At 34.6% G+C, this 20,405-nt stretch overlaps 1 protein-coding gene across 5 annotated transcripts in view; it reads right to left on the bottom strand.

Annotated features, from left to right (window-relative positions):
- Window positions 1-20,405, bottom strand: part of EPC1 (enhancer of polycomb homolog 1) — a 93,677-nt gene that overhangs the window by 15,955 nt on the left and 57,317 nt on the right. For all 5 annotated transcript variants that reach the window (XM_056800045.1, XM_056800048.1, XM_056800047.1 and 2 more), the window contains exons 2-10: window positions 16,036-16,195; window positions 10,528-10,673; window positions 10,221-10,427; window positions 9,726-9,874; window positions 8,788-8,947; window positions 6,181-6,360; window positions 5,999-6,088; window positions 5,762-5,910; window positions 2,159-2,511 (exon numbers count right to left, since the gene is read on the bottom strand). In XM_056800045.1, coding sequence (XP_056656023.1) covers window positions 2,159-2,511; window positions 5,762-5,910; window positions 5,999-6,088; window positions 6,181-6,360; window positions 8,788-8,947; window positions 9,726-9,874; window positions 10,221-10,427; window positions 10,528-10,673; window positions 16,036-16,195 — 1,594 coding nt within the window. The remainder of the gene's footprint in view (window positions 1-2,158; window positions 2,512-5,761; window positions 5,911-5,998; window positions 6,089-6,180; window positions 6,361-8,787; window positions 8,948-9,725; window positions 9,875-10,220; window positions 10,428-10,527; window positions 10,674-16,035; window positions 16,196-20,405) is intronic.

Here is a 20,405-nt window from a genome sequence, read left to right as displayed (position 1 = left end):
AGCCCCAGGTAGTTAGAATATTTATTTTTAGAACAATTCATTCCTAAATAATACCAGACAAATGAAGCATTATTGTAGAATTGATACCCATGACATAATTGTTTTAAATATACTATGAGCCCTAGGCAAGAGTTAAAGAATATATAATACAGCCATATACAACACAGATGAAAATACAGAAGAAAAAATGTTATTGCTAGCTAGTCCCTTAAAATTATATATGTAAATGAAGCACACTCCTAAAAAGAGGACTCTAATCTTCATTTTTAAGGCAACTACTAAAGATTTTATAGTCTCTTTTTGATACAATAACCTAGTGCTAACCTTTTCAATATTTACCAGAAAAGCACAAAAGAATTATCCAGTAGATTATTTATAGAACACTAATGCTACTTTAGTAGCATGTTAAAAACTGTTTACACCAAATACAATATTACAAGGGACACAACTACCAATTTTAATTCTTCTATCTTGATGAGGAAGGTTTTCTTTCACATGATATATGTGACTTTTTTGTAAAAACAAAACAAAAAACAGAGTAATCTAAAAATATATATCTTTAAAAAATTAGAAATACTAATAATCAAGAAAAATAATAATGGATTTGTCATCTCAGGAAAAATATGAAAAGGGACTTAACCTACAGTGTAACTCATTCTACAAATGATCCCAATTTAATTTTTGAACTAAAGAGGAAGCAAAATAGTTCAGTAGTATCAATGTTAAATTGAATAGAATTGTACAAGCAAATAAACATTTACTGGCAAATTAAAAGTGGGACTGTTAGGTCAAGACTGAAATGATATAAATACACCCTCCTTTAAAAAAACAAAAACATCTTACTTTCTGTCTTAGAAGAGATACTAAGCATTGTTTCAAGGCAGAAGAATAGTAAGGGATAGACAACTGGGGTTAAGTGATTTGCCTAGGGTCACACAGATAGGAAGTATCTGAGGCCAGATTTGAAAAACTATTGCCTTTGAAGCAGGGTGACTTCAAATGTTGGTTTCAATTATTACTAGTGGACTTTTGAAAGTGTGTGTGTGTTTTTTTAAACCCTTACCTTCCATCTTAGAATCAATACTTGGTAATGGTTCCAAGGCAGAAGAGTGATAAGGGCTAGGCAATGTGAGTTAAAGTGTCTTGCCCAGTGTCACACAGCTAGAAAATGTCTAAGGCCAAATTTGAACCTGGGACCTCCTGTCTCTAGGCCTGGCTCTCAATCCACAGAGCTGCCCCCTGAAAGTGTTTTTAATGGCTGACAGTAGCAAACTTCTCCTAAAAGTTCACACTTCTTCACAGAAAAGGTCATTAAAAACACTGGGATTAATTATTGGGGGACTTTGTAGAATAAATTTTTCTTGAGAGATTTAAGAAAAACTAAATATTGATGTTTCTGGGAAGGTTTAAATATAATCCTGGAAGTTGTGAAAGGGATGAGTTAGCCCAATTTTGGGCATCTTTTGTTCTATATTTGAATTCATTTGTGGTGACATTCCTTTTTGCTGAGTTTCTATGTTCTATTTGTTTCAAATTATGAATAAATTTTAGAAATAATTTATGAATAAATGAATAGTTTAGGAGGAGAGAACTTGTTTCAGATATATTTTACAATGATGTATTATTAGCCATAAATTAGATGTAATCTGAAAAGAAAAATGGAAGTAACCTTTTGGTTAGAAATATTCCATCATCTAAAAATTATATTGCTGCCCTTTTCCAAATTACTGTTATTCCTATCTTTTTGCCCAACCTCAATAAAGTAGGCTATAAAAGTCATTACTGATCTCTACCTACAGCTAGACAGTGAAAGTCTGGAAAATTTCCCAAGTATAAAGAGTAACAGTTTAGAGAACACAGAAGGGTGACTTTTGACATAAAATTAAAATAGTTTATTTATCTCATAGTCCATCAAGTGCATTCTAGAGAGGAATTTTATACATAAAAAAATAAAAAGTGACAAATTGCCTTTGTAAATAAACTATACAAAATGTTCAAAATAAAAACTAGATCCCAAGTAATTTTTCAATGGCTTAGCGAAAGCTAAGATTTACCTTGGACAGAGACCACAAAAAAATAATAAAATTGATGAGCATATTTTAAAGGGTCTACGTTGAACTTTACATTTCAACAGAAACATGTATTAAAACAAACATACCAAAGTGTGCTGATGCACTGCTACTTTTACTTTGTGTGGAGGTACTGCAGGTCTGGGTCCCAGGTTGTGCTGTGCCTGTCCGATTTATACTCCTATATAATTTCCTACAGGAGAGCTCATCATTGTCACTGTCATGTAGGGATGGTGTCCGAGGCCTAAAATGCCGCCATCTACATGATTTGATATTGACTAGTATCTGACTGAGGTCTTTAGAGAAAGATTTGTCCGAGGTATTTGTTTCTGAGGTATTGGCAAATTGATTGATTGGAGAGTGTTGTGGGGAAGAAAGCATTTCCAAATCCAGCTGGCGAAACATACTGTCATAGTCTGAGTGAGTTCTGTCCAGTAATACCCTAAAATCAAAGCATAAATTAATAACTACTTAATAACCAAAGGGGAACAACTTTTTATTAACTATGAAAAAAACCACACATTTAGAAGTTACTGTCAAAAACTGTTATATTTAATTTTTTGGTTGCAACTTGGTACATGTCCTAATTTTCCTTACATCTTGTGTAAAAGTTTTCTTTGACTTATGAAAATTCAACTTCATGCTAACATTTATTTTTTGTATATGTAATTTCACAATTAAAATATACATGTGTGTGTGTATATATGTAAGAGAGAGAGAGAGCACTTATTATAGAGTAGTGAGTCTCCATGTATTTACTCTCTGACCTGGCCCAAAAATCTAAGTTATTTAAAAACATGTGCAGTGTTTCATTTCTTTCTTTTCTGCTGATATTTTTTATTGAGGGTTGTAAAAATAACCAGAAATATAAAATAAAGGTTGATGCAGTAATCAATGTCCTAAAGTGAGGAATTTTCTTTCGATGCATTGTATTCCTTCACCATTGCCTTCAAATCACAGGAGATAGTGATTCCAAGTCACTTCCTTTTCCTTTGGTTGCTCTATGTTGGATTTCAGAATTAGTATTTCCCCCCCAAGAGTCTTCCTCATTTATCAGTCAAATTCATTTTAGATGAAGCACATTTTATTCTTTCCCACAAATAGGACCTGTCTGTTCACAATTGGGTCATAATGCAGAAAGACCAATTTCTCTCTAAATAGCTTCTTTTGGTGTTGAAGGTGTAACTTTTCCCTGCTTGGTTCAACATTTTCCCCAAGGGTTTTTCACTTGCTTTAAACAAGGCAGTGGAGAGTGGCATGGCGACGGTAGTAGAGCAGCCTTTTCAACTCACTAAAGCCCACCTAACTGTATGAAACCCCTCCAACTACTTCACAGGCAACAACAGCTTCTGGCCAGTGTTTTCTTTTTTAAAATGTATAATTTTCCACTGTATTCTGATTTCCATTAAAAAGCAACAACACATTTTCAAAATATATCCACCTTGTTTATTTAGAAAAACCAAAACAAAACAAGATTTTATATTTGAGGGGGAGGCAGGAAGGAAAGTTGCCTTGGGAATAAATAATGGAAAATGGGGAGCAATGAGGGCCAGGAGACTTTGTGTCCCAGGCTTTAGGAAATATATTTTACATTAACAAAAAGATTCCTTTCTGTATGATTCTACCTCAGATTACCAAAATGTTGTAATTAAGAAACTTTTAAAAAAATTTTCCACACACACACAAAAGTTTCCACAACAAAGGACTCATTGGCACTGTCAATTCATCAACAAATCATCAATTACCTAATTCTGTGCCAAGCATTATACAAAAGCAAAACTGAAATTATTCCTGCCCTCTAAGAGTTTCCAGGCCTCTCATTGGAGATACTATTTATGTATAAATAATATTACCTAACATTTGTACAGCACTTAGTATGTTTGAGGAACTGAGCTAAGTGCTTTACAATTATGACCACATTTGATTTCCATAATAGCCTTTGGAGGTAGGTGCTATTACTACCTCTAGTCTATAGATGGGGAAACTGAGGTAAACCAGGGTTAAATGACTTGCCTACAGTCACTCAGTTGGTCATCTGGGGCTGATATTTATCTCATGCCTTCCTGACTGCAGGCTTGGCACTCTACCCACTGTCATCTAGTTGGCTCTTTTAAAAATATTTAAATACACTATAAATGGGGGGAAGGTATAAGATGGGAGGCATTAGCAGCTGAAGAGAACCTTCTATAGAAGGCAATATTCTGAGTTTTGAAGAAAACAAAGTAGAGGCGAGGGAGTAAACCGGAGTGAGAGTGGGGAAGTGGGGGGGAGGGTGGGGGCGGCGGCTCTGAGCAAGGCATGGAGGTAATAGACAGAGTATTGTGTGAACAACAAAAGAAAGTAAATTTGGCTGGATCACATAGCGTGTGAGTAAAGTATAATAAAGCTGGAAAGGAAATGGGGCCAGATTGTATGGGACTTTAAATGCTAAACAAAACAGTTGCTATTTTACTGTAAAAATCGATAACGAATTACTGGAATTTTCTGATCAGGGGATTGACATGCCATTATGAGTTTTAAATGTTTCCCGTTTAGGGAAAAAGAATGTTTTCTAGAAATAAATTCATTCAATTTTAAAGAATCCTTATACTTTCACTTCTATTTAAATGTCCCCTAAGTAAATATAATTAAATGAAATATAACTACAACTACAAAATAAATCTTCAATAGCTTAATATCTTCTTAGCCTGCTATTGAGAAAAGAGGCTTATTTCACAATTCCATAGGCTTTACTCAGTTTCTCATATATGCTACTTTCTCTTATAGAATGTCTGGTGTTAAAGAAATGCAGTTTGCTAAGGATACTGAAAAACAGTTCTATGTGATTCCCCTTCCATTAGCCTAGATAAAGATAGAAATAATCCAATTATGGCCATTTCCTTGAAAATTAGCAATTACAATATGGTCCCTAGAAGACTTCTCATGGGCAGGTTGAACCTAGTCTTTGCCTCTTCTAATCCAGACTTCACACTACTTTTAACTTAATTTTTTTCTTAGTGTACGTATCTGGCCAGTCATTCCTAAACTCAAAAACTCAGAGGCTCTTGACTGACTACCTAAGCAATTAAATTCCTTAACCCAGTGTTCAATAGAGTGCGTTAAGATTTGGAGTCAAAGGAGCTGGGCTCCAAATCCAGCTTTGCTTTTATTACCTTAGGTGACCTTGTGTAGGTTCTCTGTTTCTTTGGAATTTGGTTCCCTTATATAGAGAGGGTTAGATGATCTGTGATATCACTTCTAACTCTAAATCTGTGATCTTATGATAATCATTCCCTTTTACAAATTTTATACTATAGAAAAACTGATCTACTTTCTGCTATGAATGATTTATCCTCCCTTGCATTTGTGCCTTGGACTCAGGTTTGTTCTTATATTTAGCTTACTTTTCTCATTATTTACCTACTGAATACAAATGAATGAGATATCTTATTCCAAAAAAGGGGAAAAAATTGTTTTAAAAGTCTGCCTTCTATTTCTGGTCTTGCTAGTTTTGCTTATGCTATAAATTGCAGACTTATAAAAGTACAAGAACAAGGTGGTAAATGATAGTTATTTCAGGCAGTTAGAGAACAAACTGAATATAATACCTAGGTGCATCATGACTTAAAAATTGAAATATAGACATTCTAACATCATCTAAAATGGTCCTATAAACATATTAATAACCATTAATAATTACAATAGCATCTTACCTTCCACCACGCCCAACCCGTCTTCGTGCAAACCCAATACACCTCTGGGGTATAGTGAGGGTAGTTAAGCAGTATCTATAGCGCACGTCTCCTAATCCTCCATCTTTAGGGCTAGTCCATGGCCAATTGCCAGTTTGGTCTAAGTGAGGCTAAAAGACAAATAATACAAACTTAGTATTTTTAAGCTCATGCTGACAGATTTAAATTATTAACTGAAAAGAAAAGTCGTCCACTTACAGCATAGTACTGACAGCCAGCTTTCCTACGGAAAGCAAAAGGGCCATCAGGATCATTCTCTTCCTCAGCTTCAGAAGAACCAGATAAAACCTTTAAACACACCAAATAAAGAGGGGTCAAACCATGACAACTATACTATGTTTCTCTTTGATCCTAATCACAAAGATGTTAGTAAGTCTTACCTGGGAGAGAGGATCTTCATCTGAGCTGGGAAAGTCATACTGATTTAAATCTTTAGCATTAAAGACTGGCAGTGCAGCAGGGCTCGTCTGTTGTGGAGCAGCAGCAGCAGCAGACGAAGCTAAGACTTTGGGCTTTTTCTCATATTTCCTTTTCGGTCGTATAAGATCAGCTTTTTCTTGCTACAATAAAATCATAAGTTACAAGTGAACCAATGAAGCCATTTTTAACTAAGCTGAAGTTTTCTGAAAAGTCTATTGGAAAAGGAAAACTGACACATTTTGTAGTTTTTAATCCCCTAAAAGTAAGACTGGCTGAAGAAAGCCTCTCATATTTGATGGCAGTGAGTCTCAAGAGATCAGTCTGGCCTGTCACACAAATAAGACTCATAATACTCTATCCTGTTTAGTGCTATGAAATTTTCCATCTTATAAAATATAACATAGGATACAGTCAGCTACATTTGATTACAAAATAGAAGAGGATAAAAAAATAACAGAAATGGTCTTTGTCTTCAGAGAATGTCATTGAGAGAGTGAGAAAATTTATAAGAAAGATTTAACAGGGACAAAGCAGTACAGTGAAAATTGAGTATTATGGGCTAAGAGAGACCAGAATCAAGTATTTGTTCAGTATTATGTCTTTCTAGATGAGGAGACTTTTTAACAGAATTATGAAGGATAAATTAATGCTGGTTGAACTGAATACTAGGAGAATGATAATGTAAACATAAAATAGAGAAATACATTTTTATGACTAAACAGTTCAATAAACTAAACAATAATTCATTTAGAAAACCAGTGAGCTGTTATTGTTATGTGTAGAATATATCTCTCCACTCTAGGTAGAGACATATATAAAGTTTGGATAAGACAATTCTTGTGTTCAAGAGTTCAATCTAATAATGTAAGTCACTAACACAAATAATACAAAATAGGTATGAAAAGTATGAGAAAACTGATGTGTGAGGTACAAGGACAGACTAAGGTCACTACCAAACACTGGAGATTAAGGAAGACATCAGGAAGAGGTGACATTTGAGTTAAACTTGAAAGGACTGGTAGGAATTCAAAAGAAAGAAAGTATTCTAAATATAGTGGACAGCATAAATAAATACAGAACACTGAGTGGGTCTGCTCAAGGAGGAAACTGGAAAGTGTGAAGATTGGATTTAGCTATCTCCTGATTGTAACAATGAAGATACTTAGCTCTTCCTTTATTGTGAAGATTAAAATGTAATTCACAATCTATTTTTAGATTTTAATACTCAGTATTTTAAGTAGATCTACCCATTTTAACAACAAAAAGGTGTTAAGTAACTCAAAAAGGTATAATCTAACCAAAGAAGGTAAGAACTAAAGAAAGGGCAGTCCTGGAAAAAAGCGTCTGCTGTGATTGGTAGATGTGAAATTTAGGGGAGGTGACACAAGAGAAAAAGATCTTTAAAAAGAGGACCAGAGGGCAGAAGAAGATATTCCATTGGAGATTCAGAAAGGAGGATTCTCTGACTCAGAGTTGGACTGGAGGAACTCATGCACGAGACCTCAGACTGCTTTTCCATTTTAGATGGTCTCCATTGATGAGTGAAAAGCTGACTTAATGACCCTGCCTTTCTTGGAGGTCTAAACCTCTGAGAAAGGCCCACCGTCTTTAGACTCTCTTCCCCTGGCTGGGGCTTAGAAATTCTAACTGGTATCAGTGGAAGCCAGAGCTCTAACTCTCTCTCTCCCCTTTTCTCTCTTCCTTAATATCTTCCCTCTATTGTAAATAAACTACCATAAATTTCATTTACTTTAGTAATTCATTTTGGGTATTAGAAATTAAAATTCCTGGCGACCATCTATATAAATATTCAGAGTCCAACCACAATTAAATTTAACAAAAGGGAAGTTAATGTTAAATTGGCTTTGAATGCTGGGCTGAATGTGAACTTTGTTAGGTCATAGGGAAACATTTAAAGAATAGGGATAGAGAAACAACATGGATAGACATATCAAGACAGTTAATTCTGAAAGAGGAGTGCTGATTTCCTATCAATTCTAACACTTTGTTTTCCAGGCACAACTTAAAGGCTTGGTTTGTCTTATTTTGTGAAGTCTTACATATGTACTTTGAAAGAGAATTACTTGAGATATAATTTTATATCTTATAAATAAGTAAAGTAAATCTGGTTAGCAAAATCTTGACTTAGATTTGGAAGAATTTGAAGCATTTTCTATGGACAGCTCACATTTCTAGAATAGGGCAGAGGTGAGAGCCTTCAATTTGACAGCAAGAGCTTCAAGATAAAAGGATATATGCCATTAAATAATAAAACCATGAAAAGATAAAATAATCATGAGTTTGTTCACAAAATGCTAGAATATAGAATCTGTTTTAACTCAACCAAGAATTTAAATATATACAAAAAAACAAGTTAGAGTATCCTACTAGGTAAAGGGGACAGTACAATGTAAGTTCTTTGAAGACACGTAATATTTGTCAAAATGTCAGCTGAATAATGCCTCTGTCTCCAAGGAGCTTACATTCTGGTAGAGATGAATGAGATATGCATATAAGTAAAAATTAGTAGTGTAAGTTGAAAGAACAAATAAAGGTATATAGTTTACCTTATTAACTTTGAATTCCTTAACATCCATTGCTTCCTGATGTTTAAATTGATTGCTATTACTAATAGGAATGATGGGGATGGCATAAGTAGGTTTCATTGGCTGTCTTTGTGCCATAACCTCAGACATGATCTCTCCATTGTAGTCACCCAAATTATACCTGAAATAATCACAAAGAAAAATATTTCTGAAGGTTAATTTTGTAAATACTCGACTTGATAATCACTTTACAAATGGTTAGAGTACAATTTCAGAGAAGGGCTATATATCACAGGCAAGACATTAGAAGTGAAAAGGACTTTAAGAGCCATCTCAACTAGCATCATTGTTTTATAGATAAACAAGTTCAATTAAGTTCATGGAAGAACAGAGCCTGGAAGAAAAGTTCTAAACTTCTAAATATTAGGTCTAGTGCCATCACATCCCATTATCATGATATCAATGTAAAATTAAGCAAAAATTAGCCAATAAACTCTAATTCATTAGAATCATGTAAAAGGTTAAAAGCAACTATTGATCACTCACTGGCTAATTGCTTAAAGTGTGAATTTACTCAGTTCTTTTATCTTTTTTATCCTTCTCTTATTTGGCTATTTTATTATTTAACTATATTTATTCTTCAAAAAAGGATAGATATGAGAGGGAAATAGAAGTTAAAATCAATTAAACCTGCAAGTGTAATGAAAATCTGTTGAAGAAGGTTAAAACTGGTAACTAAAGTCAAATTAAACACAGTGGAATATTTATGTTTTAAGCATAAGACCATAGTTCCAAAAACAAGAGGAAAATATCAAGTGTACTTTTTCTTGAAGTGGCCATTTTGGAAATATATATGAATACATTAACAAGTACATAATTGTACAAATGAAAATTTAAATGATAGTTGAAAGAATTATGGATAATTACAAGGTAATTTAGAACAGAAAACAATACTTTACCTTTTCTCCATAATTTCCAGTGTTAAATGTAATAGTTCCCGTTTACTTTTTTCTCTTCTTTTTATCATCTCTAGAATAGTAACAGCCCGACTCAGATCTCTACGCAATTTAAGCATTTTTTCATATGAAGCTTCATCATTTTTACGGTTCTGTAAATATGAAACAGCTTGTTAGTTTCATTCAGTTGTAAATGGTTTTATTTCAAGAAAAGTGTGCTTTAAAGAATACATATTGGAACTGCATAAATTTTTATGTTTGTTAAATGTAAAAGGGATTCTAATTACCAGAGAACTAACCTGATATATAACTCTCAGGTAAATTAAAGTAGAAAAAAAATATCCATAATCTTTAAAGAATAAAGTAGGATTTTGCTTTACTTCTGCAACTTCTAAACAACCTTAATAAAGGTTAAACACACACACAAATACTGTAGTTCAGACTTACAGTAATAAGAGAATTTTCCCTCTCAACAAAGATGCTATCAAAATGACTTACTTTTCGAGTCTGCATTTTTTCAGTACGTCTTCTGAAAGCCACATAAGGATCATTTGTGCTGGAGCCATCCCTCTTCTCTTGTTTTACTGTTGGGATAAGAGATGGACCTCGACAGTTTTTCCTCTTCCTAATCCAGTATTCGTACACTTCTTTAATCAATTCATCATCTTCTTTCAGCAGCAGTTTGGCCTCCTGCAGACTGACTGGCTAAAGGTAAAATCCACAGTGTCATTTTTATATGTGCATACATCCATGGATATGCTGATTGTACTTACATTTTTAAACTGAATTTGCTATAGAACTGTACCTGTTGGCCACTGCCTTTTTCTAGCCGGTCAATCATCTCTTCAAACTGCAAAGGAGAGATGTCCATTTTCTTTTTCAGCTTATTCACAAAGGCTTCATCTTCAGAATCCAAATCATAATCAGGCTGCTCAGCATCCAAACTAAAAGCTAAGAACATAATGGAAATCTTAAGTGACCATTAATTTACTCTTTAAACAATAAAATTATTTAGGTATGTGAACAGTCTTAAGACTAAAATTTCACATAAGAAACCATAAAAAATCTAGATGACAATATGCATTCAATTTTAAAGTATTAAAGTATTAAAAAAAAGTTAAAGTATTAAAGATTCAATTTTAAAGTATTATGATACATTTTTAATGTATACATAAGATTAATGCAAAAACTTTCAGGGATAAATAACCTGTTTCCAGGAAACAGGACTTATAATACAAATAAACTGAGCATTATTTATAGAATCTTGATTTTATAAAAGGGTTCAAGGTTATAAAAACATTATTATAAAATATTTATATTTTTGTAAATATATTATACTATCTCAGAGAGAATGGAGAGGAACAACTGGGCTGAAAAGTAAAAAGCCATTGCCAGTTGAAGATCAATAAATATAAAAATTTTAATTTTAAGACATTAACGAGGCAGTATGAGAAATGGATAGAGTGCCAGTTAAAACTAGGTCTGGGAGAATTTAGGCAATCATTTAACTTGTCAGTGCCACAAGACATTCTCTACAACTGTCAAATGCACAGCAGGTACTAATCTCTAGAGAAAGTTTCTCTCTGAGAGCTCCTCATTATGCCAATGAGTTAGAATTTAAAATATCTGTTATTCTGTGATCATGGAGCTAGAAGGAACCTTAGAGAACTGAGATAACCAGATTACTTAAAGAAGAGAGGAGCCCTAGAGAGGTTAAATGTTTCCTGAGATTAAATATAAAATCACATAATTATTATGTGAATTAGTAGTAATAATTTATGATAATATAAATAATAAGACCTTCCTCGCCTGTCCAATCTGTAGCCAGTAGATGAGAAGTGAAGGTTTTTTCAAAGTTGTTTTTTCTACCATCCTTATTTATAAAAGACAAGAGTGATTGTGAATGATGTGGTTAAAAACCAGTGCTAAAGGCAGTTTATAATTGAGATAGAGCCACAAAAAGAAATAATCTTCATTTTCTTTTATTGTTTTCTAATTTGGTGGTGTGTACTTAAGTGTTAAGGTTTAACATAGATTGCTTCTGAGGGCCATCAAACCACAATGTTTTGAAATGGTCACTTGTGGAAACCAGGAGATCACAAAGTGGCTCCTTGGAAGGATGGAGATACCCACTTAGCGCGCCACCCCCTCCTTCTCTCACTAACATCCCTTACTATTGGAATTGTTATAATGATCCCTAGCTTTATGAAAAATGAGAGCAAATTACTTGCAGGACTAATACTAATGGCTCCACATTATCCTCCCAGAATACCACCAAAAGATCATACTTACAAAACTAAGCCTAAAAGACTTCTGCTTATGCATATAACCTCTAACAAAACTGTGCTCAGAAATTCTCCACTCCTATGAACAGAACAAATTTTCCTAAGCCAGTACATCAATCACTTTAGGGAGAGGCTAGCACACCATGCCTCAGTGACTTGATTTACCAACTGAAATTCATCTTGGAAACTCCCCATGAAACACTGAAAAATGATTAGTCTAATATTAAAATTAAATTGTGTTTCTATTACCCCTTTGATCCCTCAACTTGGCTGCAGTGTTTGTCGATTGTCTTCTAGAACTTGATTGAATATTTATTTTTACCAAAAGTAACAAATGTTTTTTTGATTGTACGCAAGTCCAAGCACCTCAGAGGTTAATGAAAAAACTGACCTCTAGCTACCTCTAGCAGCCTGTGACGAAACCATTTATCTTTTGCAAAAGCTTTGTTTATGCTGTCAATAGTAACAATATAACAATATAAGTATATAGATCACAGAATGCTAATCAGATGATTTGTTAAAAGTTAATGTATCAATTATCTGCATTTGAATGCATGTTGAATAATGTAGCTGTGTGCCAAAAAAGTATGTAATCCTTGGGGGTATAAAAATAAAACCAACCCTGGGCCTAGGGGAAGCAGTTCCATGCAACGCTTGGCCTCAGGTTGACATACATAGCCGTCTTCCATCACTCACTTATGCCTTCATTGCCACACCTAGCTGAGGACCCTTGAAGTCCTGAACAAGGAGGGACCCAATTTGTGGCAGATTGCTTAAGCCACTTCAAAAAGAAAAGCTAAAAAAAAAATCACGCTCAAATAACGAGCCATAATGGACATCATTCAATTCTATCCTATCTGGGCGGCAATGTGACTATTTTTATGCATCTCTGTCAAAATACAACTGAGGCTATTTTAATTCATAATATCGCTTTCATAAATACCAAATGTATTTAAACTTGGTGAAACTTTGTAAGTTCAAATGCATTTTCTGAATTATTATTATTGTAGGTCCTGATACTTTTCTTTATAAATCTAATAACAAATGGTTTCCATTTTAAGTCACTGCCAGAGCTAACAGGTAACTCTGGGTACACATGAGAAAATGGACTCATTGAGCCAAGATTATTTCATCAATCTCAGATATCAGATTCAATTGAAAAGGTATGGGCAGGAGAGGTAAAAGTCAAGAGGAAAGACTGAATTATTTATTTTTCTAATTTGTGATCTAAAGAAATATTCTACATCAAAAATTTTTTCAATGACATTTCCTTGTATTTTCTCTCAGGCATTATACCAATCAATACAGTTCTCAGAGGAAAAATCTACAAGAATATTCTTACTGCATACATTCATCAATTTCCCCTTTCTCCTGCCACTTTTTTTTTGAAAATCATTACCTTCTGTCTTAGAATTGAATTATGTATTGGTTCCAAGTGAAAACTGCAGTAAACACTAAGCATCTGAAGTTAAGTGACTTGCCCAAGGTGGCACAGCTAGGAAGCTGGGCCACTTCTGAACACAGGACCTCCCATTTCCAGGCCTGGCTCTCCTATCCACTGAGCCACTTTTCCTCTCTTCTTGATAAAAAGAGACACTGTGGCTGCCAGAAGAGATTTCTTCCTAGCTTTTTCAATAAAGTTCACAGGCCAGACACAAAATAATTAAACTAATTTATTTCCTTTTGCTTCAATATACTGTTGATGTATAAAAGAAGCAACCTGTACTGTCTTCTCTCAAGAGTTAAGGCAACCTGGCTATGAGGTTGGGTGATAAGAGAAGGAGCAATTTGTTGGAAAAGATGGATTAAGAGTATGCACAAGGGCAGCTAGGCATCTTGGATAGAGACAGAACTAGGTATGAAAAGTCCTGGGTTCAAATCTGATTCCCAGACACATCCTGTGACCCTGGGCAAGTCACTTACCCATTTGCCTCAGTTTCCTTATCCATAAAATGAGCTAGAGAAGGAAATGGCAAACCATTCCAAGAAAATTCCAAATGGGGTCACAAAGAATAGGATATAAATGAAACAAATAAATAACAACAACATATAAGAGTAACAAGCAGAAGTTCTTTGAAGGCCTCAGAGTTGGACTTAATAAGGGTTAGAATATGAATAAGCCAAGCCTGGTAGAGAGATATTCAGACAGAAGGAATATGACAGCCACAGGCAAAAAGAAAGATTACTGTAACATCTGGAGAATGGCTAATGGTCCAGTTAAAGTTGAGCATATTGTTAGTATTGAAGAGCACCAGGAGTCATGGCTGGAAAGATAGGCTAGGTGCATACTATAAAGAGATCTTAATGCTGGGCTACCATTTTGAACTGTATTCTCTAAGAAACTGGAAATCACTGCTGATTGAATCGTAGGGACATACACATGGTCTTACTATATGTTAGCCTAAAGACTGTGGACATAACATGAGTACCAGGCAACATTAGTTTTAAGATTTACAGAGAGGCTTCGTAGAATAATGGAAAAAGCACTGGCCTTAGGTTCAAGTACTCCATCTGCAGTATTATGATCCTGGTCAAGTTCTATCTGTCTAGTTCTAATTAAGGGCCAAACTAGAGTAGGAGAGAGTTCCCTGTATTTATCGCTTTAAGGTTTTATAACATGCTTTTTATTCATTGTTTCATTTGATCTTTTCTACAGCCCTGAGAAGTAGTGAATACAAGTATTATTATATATTCTTTACTAACTAGAAAAAGGAGTCTATTATTATCTTATTAGGAAAATAAAATAAAATAAAAGGGTGGAATTCATCCTCTGTATGAATTCAAATCCAGCTCTCTGTACTCACACTAAGTCTACTACTTTTCCTGTTACACGGCATTGTTTTTATGTTTAATACTTGGGATCTACTTATGTAGTTGGTGTTGGTAGTGGAAATGAAGAGAATGGCTAGTCTATGTGAATAAAACTTAACAGACATATGACAAATCAAGGAGTTATGTGTGGGAGTAGAAAGAAAGCCAGAAACAAAGTCAAAGAAGAATCTGAAAGCCTCCTCTGAACTGAGACAGGAAAAAGGGAATTAGGAGACTGATCTACCTAGTCATGAGATACACAACTTTTCCAATTAAATCATAACCTACAGATGCTCAGAAACAATAGATATGATAAATAATATCTAATAATATCTAATGTGCCAAATAGCGGAAAATTTATTTAGCCTACAATACAAAAAAAGTTGTAATATACATTTTTCCAACTTAAAAAAAAAAAGATTAGGACAATATCGGATTACATAAATTCAGTAGCTCTTCCATCACCATTTCCCCCTTTTATATGCAATTTTCAAAAGTAAAGTGCTCCCTACCATGTTGTCTAGGTGTTCCAAGTTTCCAAAGAAATATTCAGACTATCTAGAAACAATATAACTCCAGTTAAAACCACCATAGGAAATTATTCACTGCTATATGTGAGAATACCTAAATAATGTATCTATTTCAAAAATCAAAGACTATTCATTAGAATTTGAAACGTCTAATATCACCATCACTTTGAATTTCTTTTTGTCAAGTCTTTTAAGATTTCCATACTATAAACTCAGATCAAGAACTATGGCTTCTTTCATTCTATAATATGATTAATTTATTATTCAGAAGACAGAGCATTTTGGTCTTATCAAGTAGCCAAAAGCCATGATTTTATAACCAGAAACCCAATGTGGCTAACATTTCTTTTATTAAAACTACTTTAAATTGTTACTGTTCATAAGCATCCTATTCAATATGGAAAAATTGCTTTAGAAACTGAAAATTATATGTTAACCTTGGTGGTCAAATATTTTAAGCATTTCAACATAGTTATGGGAATAATTATCAACAAAACCACCTTTGTATAGGAAAAAATCTCCAATGACTTAAGAAAATGAATCCCCCCCCCAATCATGAGTTTAATATCAGAATTATGAACCAAGTACTGAAAAATGTCAAAAAGGAACAAAAACACAACAACAATAAGTGAAAATTTTTTTGCAGATAGGTTTTTTTTGGGCAATCATAACAGAATTATTACTTACGCTGTATGTGAATTAGCTGCTTTGGCATCTTAAACTCCCCAGGATATATAGATTCATAGTAAGCAATATTACTTTCTGCCTCTGGGACGGGAATAACCATGTTATCCCTCTTCTCTCCGTATACCTGCTGTGCTGAAATAGCCCTCTGGAGATGATGTTCCTAAAAGCAAAAGTGAAAAATAGAAAGTAAAGCACATATGAAGAAAGCATACCGAAAGCCTGCGATTTTGGTAGCTACTTTAAATAGAGCTAAGATGTTCAAGTCAGAGCGGAATATAATAATATAGAAAATGAATCTTGAAACTGAACAGCCAACTTCTGAATGCCTGTTGGGATTGTCCACAATGTAGCTCATATGAGCTGGGCAGATAGGGAAGATGACTTACTTGTCAAGTTTGAGCATACTCTAAGATTCCTCAAGGTTTGATGGCACAAAGCATGCACAGTCTTGACTATACCTTCTCATTACTCACATTACTTAATTGGTACCAGGTTTTACTTTTCCTTCTACATACCACCTTAACAGGGAAGCCCTTAAGAATCAAACTACTTTTCCTTACATTAGATAATGTTTGGCGTCAGGGAAACTCTATTTTATATCAGAACCAGTAGCTTGTTACCTTGAAGAGGGGAGGAGAAAGTTGAGAACAACTAACCAGGGTAAAGAGAAAGGCTTCTCAATAAGATGCTGATACCTTAACAGAGCCATAAAGGAAGCTAAAAGTTCTAAGTAGTAGAGGGGAAGTACTGCATTCTGCTGACTGGGGGTCAGGGGTAGCAAACAGGGCCAGGATGGATAGAAGCATAAAAGCAGATGAGGAGTTCTATGAAATAACCTTAGTTTTTATATAAGGAGGGATTTCTACTTTGAATTATGTGCTAGGCTTAATGATTCTAGAACCAAAATAAATGTAAGACCATTCTTGTATATATATACATAAATATGTATATATGAAAAGATGAGGAAATTAATTCATTAGGTATAGATTCCAACCATACCTAAGAGCTGGGCTTGATTTACTATCTACCTAACTTATTCTATGAAAAATCATTCCACCATCAAAATTATTGTTAAGATTTGGGAAAATTAAACTTACTAATAAGTTATTAACTGTTGTTCAATTTAATTCTAATTAAGATGAAGATGAGGTAGGTTTACAGGCATATCTAGTGTAACACTCAGTATTTTATTTAATTTTATTTTATTTTTAAAAACCCTTACCTTCCATCTTAGAATAAATACTGTATATTGGTTCTAAGGCAGAAGGGTGGTAAGGGCTAGACAAAGGAGGTTAAGTGACTTGCCCAGGGTCACACAGCTAGGAAGTGTCTAAGGTCATATTTGAACCTGGGGTCTACCGTCTCTGGGCCTGGCTCTCAATCCACTGAGCCACCCAGCTGCCCCCCCTCCCCCATTTTTAAAAACACTCAGTATTATAAATGTGAACTCAATATAAATAAAGACCATGTAATTTTCAACAAAAGTATCCCATAATTAGGAAGAAGCTAACTTATGTTAAAATGACCAATTAAAGATATTTTTAACTTGATTATTAAAGCTAGTTTCTGGCACCATAAACAAACAGTGTTTATGATTCTTAGAGTTAATATTATAAGGTTTATGTAGCTTAACATTGTGGCTGTTAAGAGAGAGCTGGCACCAAGATTCAGAAGTTTTTCAGTTGTGTCCAACTCTTTATGACTCTGTTTGAGATTTTCTTGGCAAAAATATAAGTGTGGCTTGCCATTTCTTTCTCCAGCTCATTTTACAAATGAGGAACCAAGGCAAACAAAGATTACGAATCTTTTCCAGGGTCACACAGCTAGGAAGTAATCTGAGGCCAAATGAAGAGGAATCTTCCTGATTCTAGTCCCAGTACTCTATCCACTGAGCTGAAATCCCAAACTCTAATAAATACTGTGTAAACCTGGGTAAGTGGTGTCACCTTAAAATAGTGTATGTCTAGTTTTATCAAAGACTTCCCACTTGTAGTTTATTGTGGTTGATACCCCCACCTCACCCCCTGGCCCCTGTGTTTTGTTGCTCTAGGTAACTATTTCAGAGAAGGTGCTATCCTACACTGGTAAAGGGAATTTCCTTATCATGGAATGTTCTACACTAATGAACTCACAGGCCCAGTCACCATGCCCAACATATATCAAGGCAACAACAATTTAAATGACTCTTTTGCTAACAAATTCAAATTTAACAATATTATCAGGGTAGAAACAAAAAAGAAGACTCAACACCATTATTACCCAAAATACAGCCTAAATAGGATATAATATTTCTTCATATTGGATTGTATTATCAAGGATAATTATAAAAGGCACAATGAAGGCTGTACTTCTTTTACAAGTCTAACCTTCAAAGATTACATGCACTAACAACAGGTCAGGAAGCTCCATCAGTTATATTTTGTAGCCTTTTTCTCTGTATTTCCTTTCTCCTTTGATAAATTCCTTTCTTATCATATTCACCTTTTATCTCCCTATCCTCTACTATTGATCATTTGGCCTGTTTTAATCAGGCAGCCATGTAGCATAAGGTAGAGTACTAGGTCTGAAGTCAGGAGAACTTGTGTTCAAATCTAGATTTGCACTCTGGCTATATAAAATGCTAGTGACTATTATCGTCGTCGTCATCATCATCATCATCATTACTCATCTATTTCTACTTAAGCAAAATTATTTTCTCTCTTCCACCTAAACATTTCTTTCTTCCAAACCTAGCTATCTATGCTTAGCTTACTTCTCCATCTTCAATTTACCCTCTAATTTTCTCCTGTTCAATAACTTCACTTTTTTTTTTGTTCACTTCCTCACTCTTATCTTAATTGCAGTTTTTCTTTTCTATGATTCTTATCCTACCTATAACATTCATTTTTTTCTCAGTTCAACAAACCTTATATATCATGTGTAGGCTAAGCCCCAAGACTAGAAAAGCAGCATAGTCCCTATTCTTAAGGGCATTATAATCTAATGTGAGAATGTGATATGCATATATACAAGAATGCTACAACTAGAATATCATTAAAGGCATGAGAGACACAATATTCTCCAAGAAAATTATTTGAATGAAAGATCATCTTTAAGGGGGGAGGGGAAGCAAAGGCTCAGGGAAGGCTTCATAGAGGAAGCAGCATATGAGCTAGATAAAATTCATATTTTGATACATCAAACTCCACACATTCAAAACTGGACATGTCATCTTCCCCAAAACTCTATTCTTCAAATTTGGTTATTTGTGTTTAAAGTACCACCATTCCATAGTCACCTAGGCCCCAAATTTCATTTTTATTTTTCATTCTTTCTCATTTCCCACCTAAAATCAACTGTCAAGGCATGGATTAGTATACTTCTACACTGTTGTCAAACTCATACAGAAACAGGGCCATTAAAATGTATGTTGATTTGGAAAACCACAGGTAAGTAAAGTAGATGAGGGCAGAACTTTGGGCTTTAAGAGAAAAGTGGTTTCAATCATCTTCAAGAGCAGTTATGGTGAGCCTATGACACGTTTGCCAAAAAGGGCACATAGATCCTTCTCTATGGGCATTGTCTATAGTTGCCTGCCAGAGTTTGTTACTAGAAAGTCAGAGAGACTTAGGGCTCACAGGCTGTGTGAGGGTGCAGCAGCCCGTTGATTCTCACGTGGTGAAGGTGATTCTTAGGGAGAGGTGCTAGGTTTAAGGAGAGCATAGCTCACAGCATGGCACAGAGATGGAGGGGAGCAGTTAGAGGGAAGTGGAGAGCTCAGTCACCCTCTTCCCTCTCTCCAAAGGTGCCTCTCATCACCTATCCCCCTGACCAGCAGCCCAATGGGAGTGCTTCCTCCTTCCCCACCTCTAAAAGTTTTTCCATCACTGTTCTATAGGGATCAAAGACACTCAGACTTAGGATACATGTAGTTAAACATGTCCCTAAACAAGAATCCTTTACAATATCCCTAACAAGTAATCATCCAACAAAGCCTTTGCTCAATGATCCCAAAGAAAGCAGAAATCCATCATGTCCCATAACAGAATTTTTGGATAGTGCTAATAGAAAATTTTTCTTTACATTAAGCCTAAATCTGTCCTTCTACAATTTCCTTTTATTGCTCCTATTTCTTTAGTTCTTTGTGGTCAAAGAGTATCAATTTACCAGTCTGTTCCTCTTTCACTTGAAAACTCTTCAAATACCTGAGGACAGCTATCATATCCTAGGTCATTTCTTCTTAAACCCAATAATTTCCATTTCCCTCTACTGATTTTCATGAAGTACAATAAGTTCAGTCCCTTCATCTTCTCTACTCTCCAGTCTGTCAATTTACTTTCTAAAATGTGGCACCTAAAAATGAGCATGTTGGGAATCTACCACAAATGAAT

This window comes from Monodelphis domestica, chromosome 5 (genome assembly GCF_027887165.1).
Source record: "Monodelphis domestica isolate mMonDom1 chromosome 5, mMonDom1.pri, whole genome shotgun sequence".
Taxonomy (NCBI): Eukaryota; Metazoa; Chordata; class Mammalia; order Didelphimorphia; family Didelphidae; genus Monodelphis; species Monodelphis domestica.
This window is presented reverse-complemented; position numbering and strand designations above follow the sequence as displayed.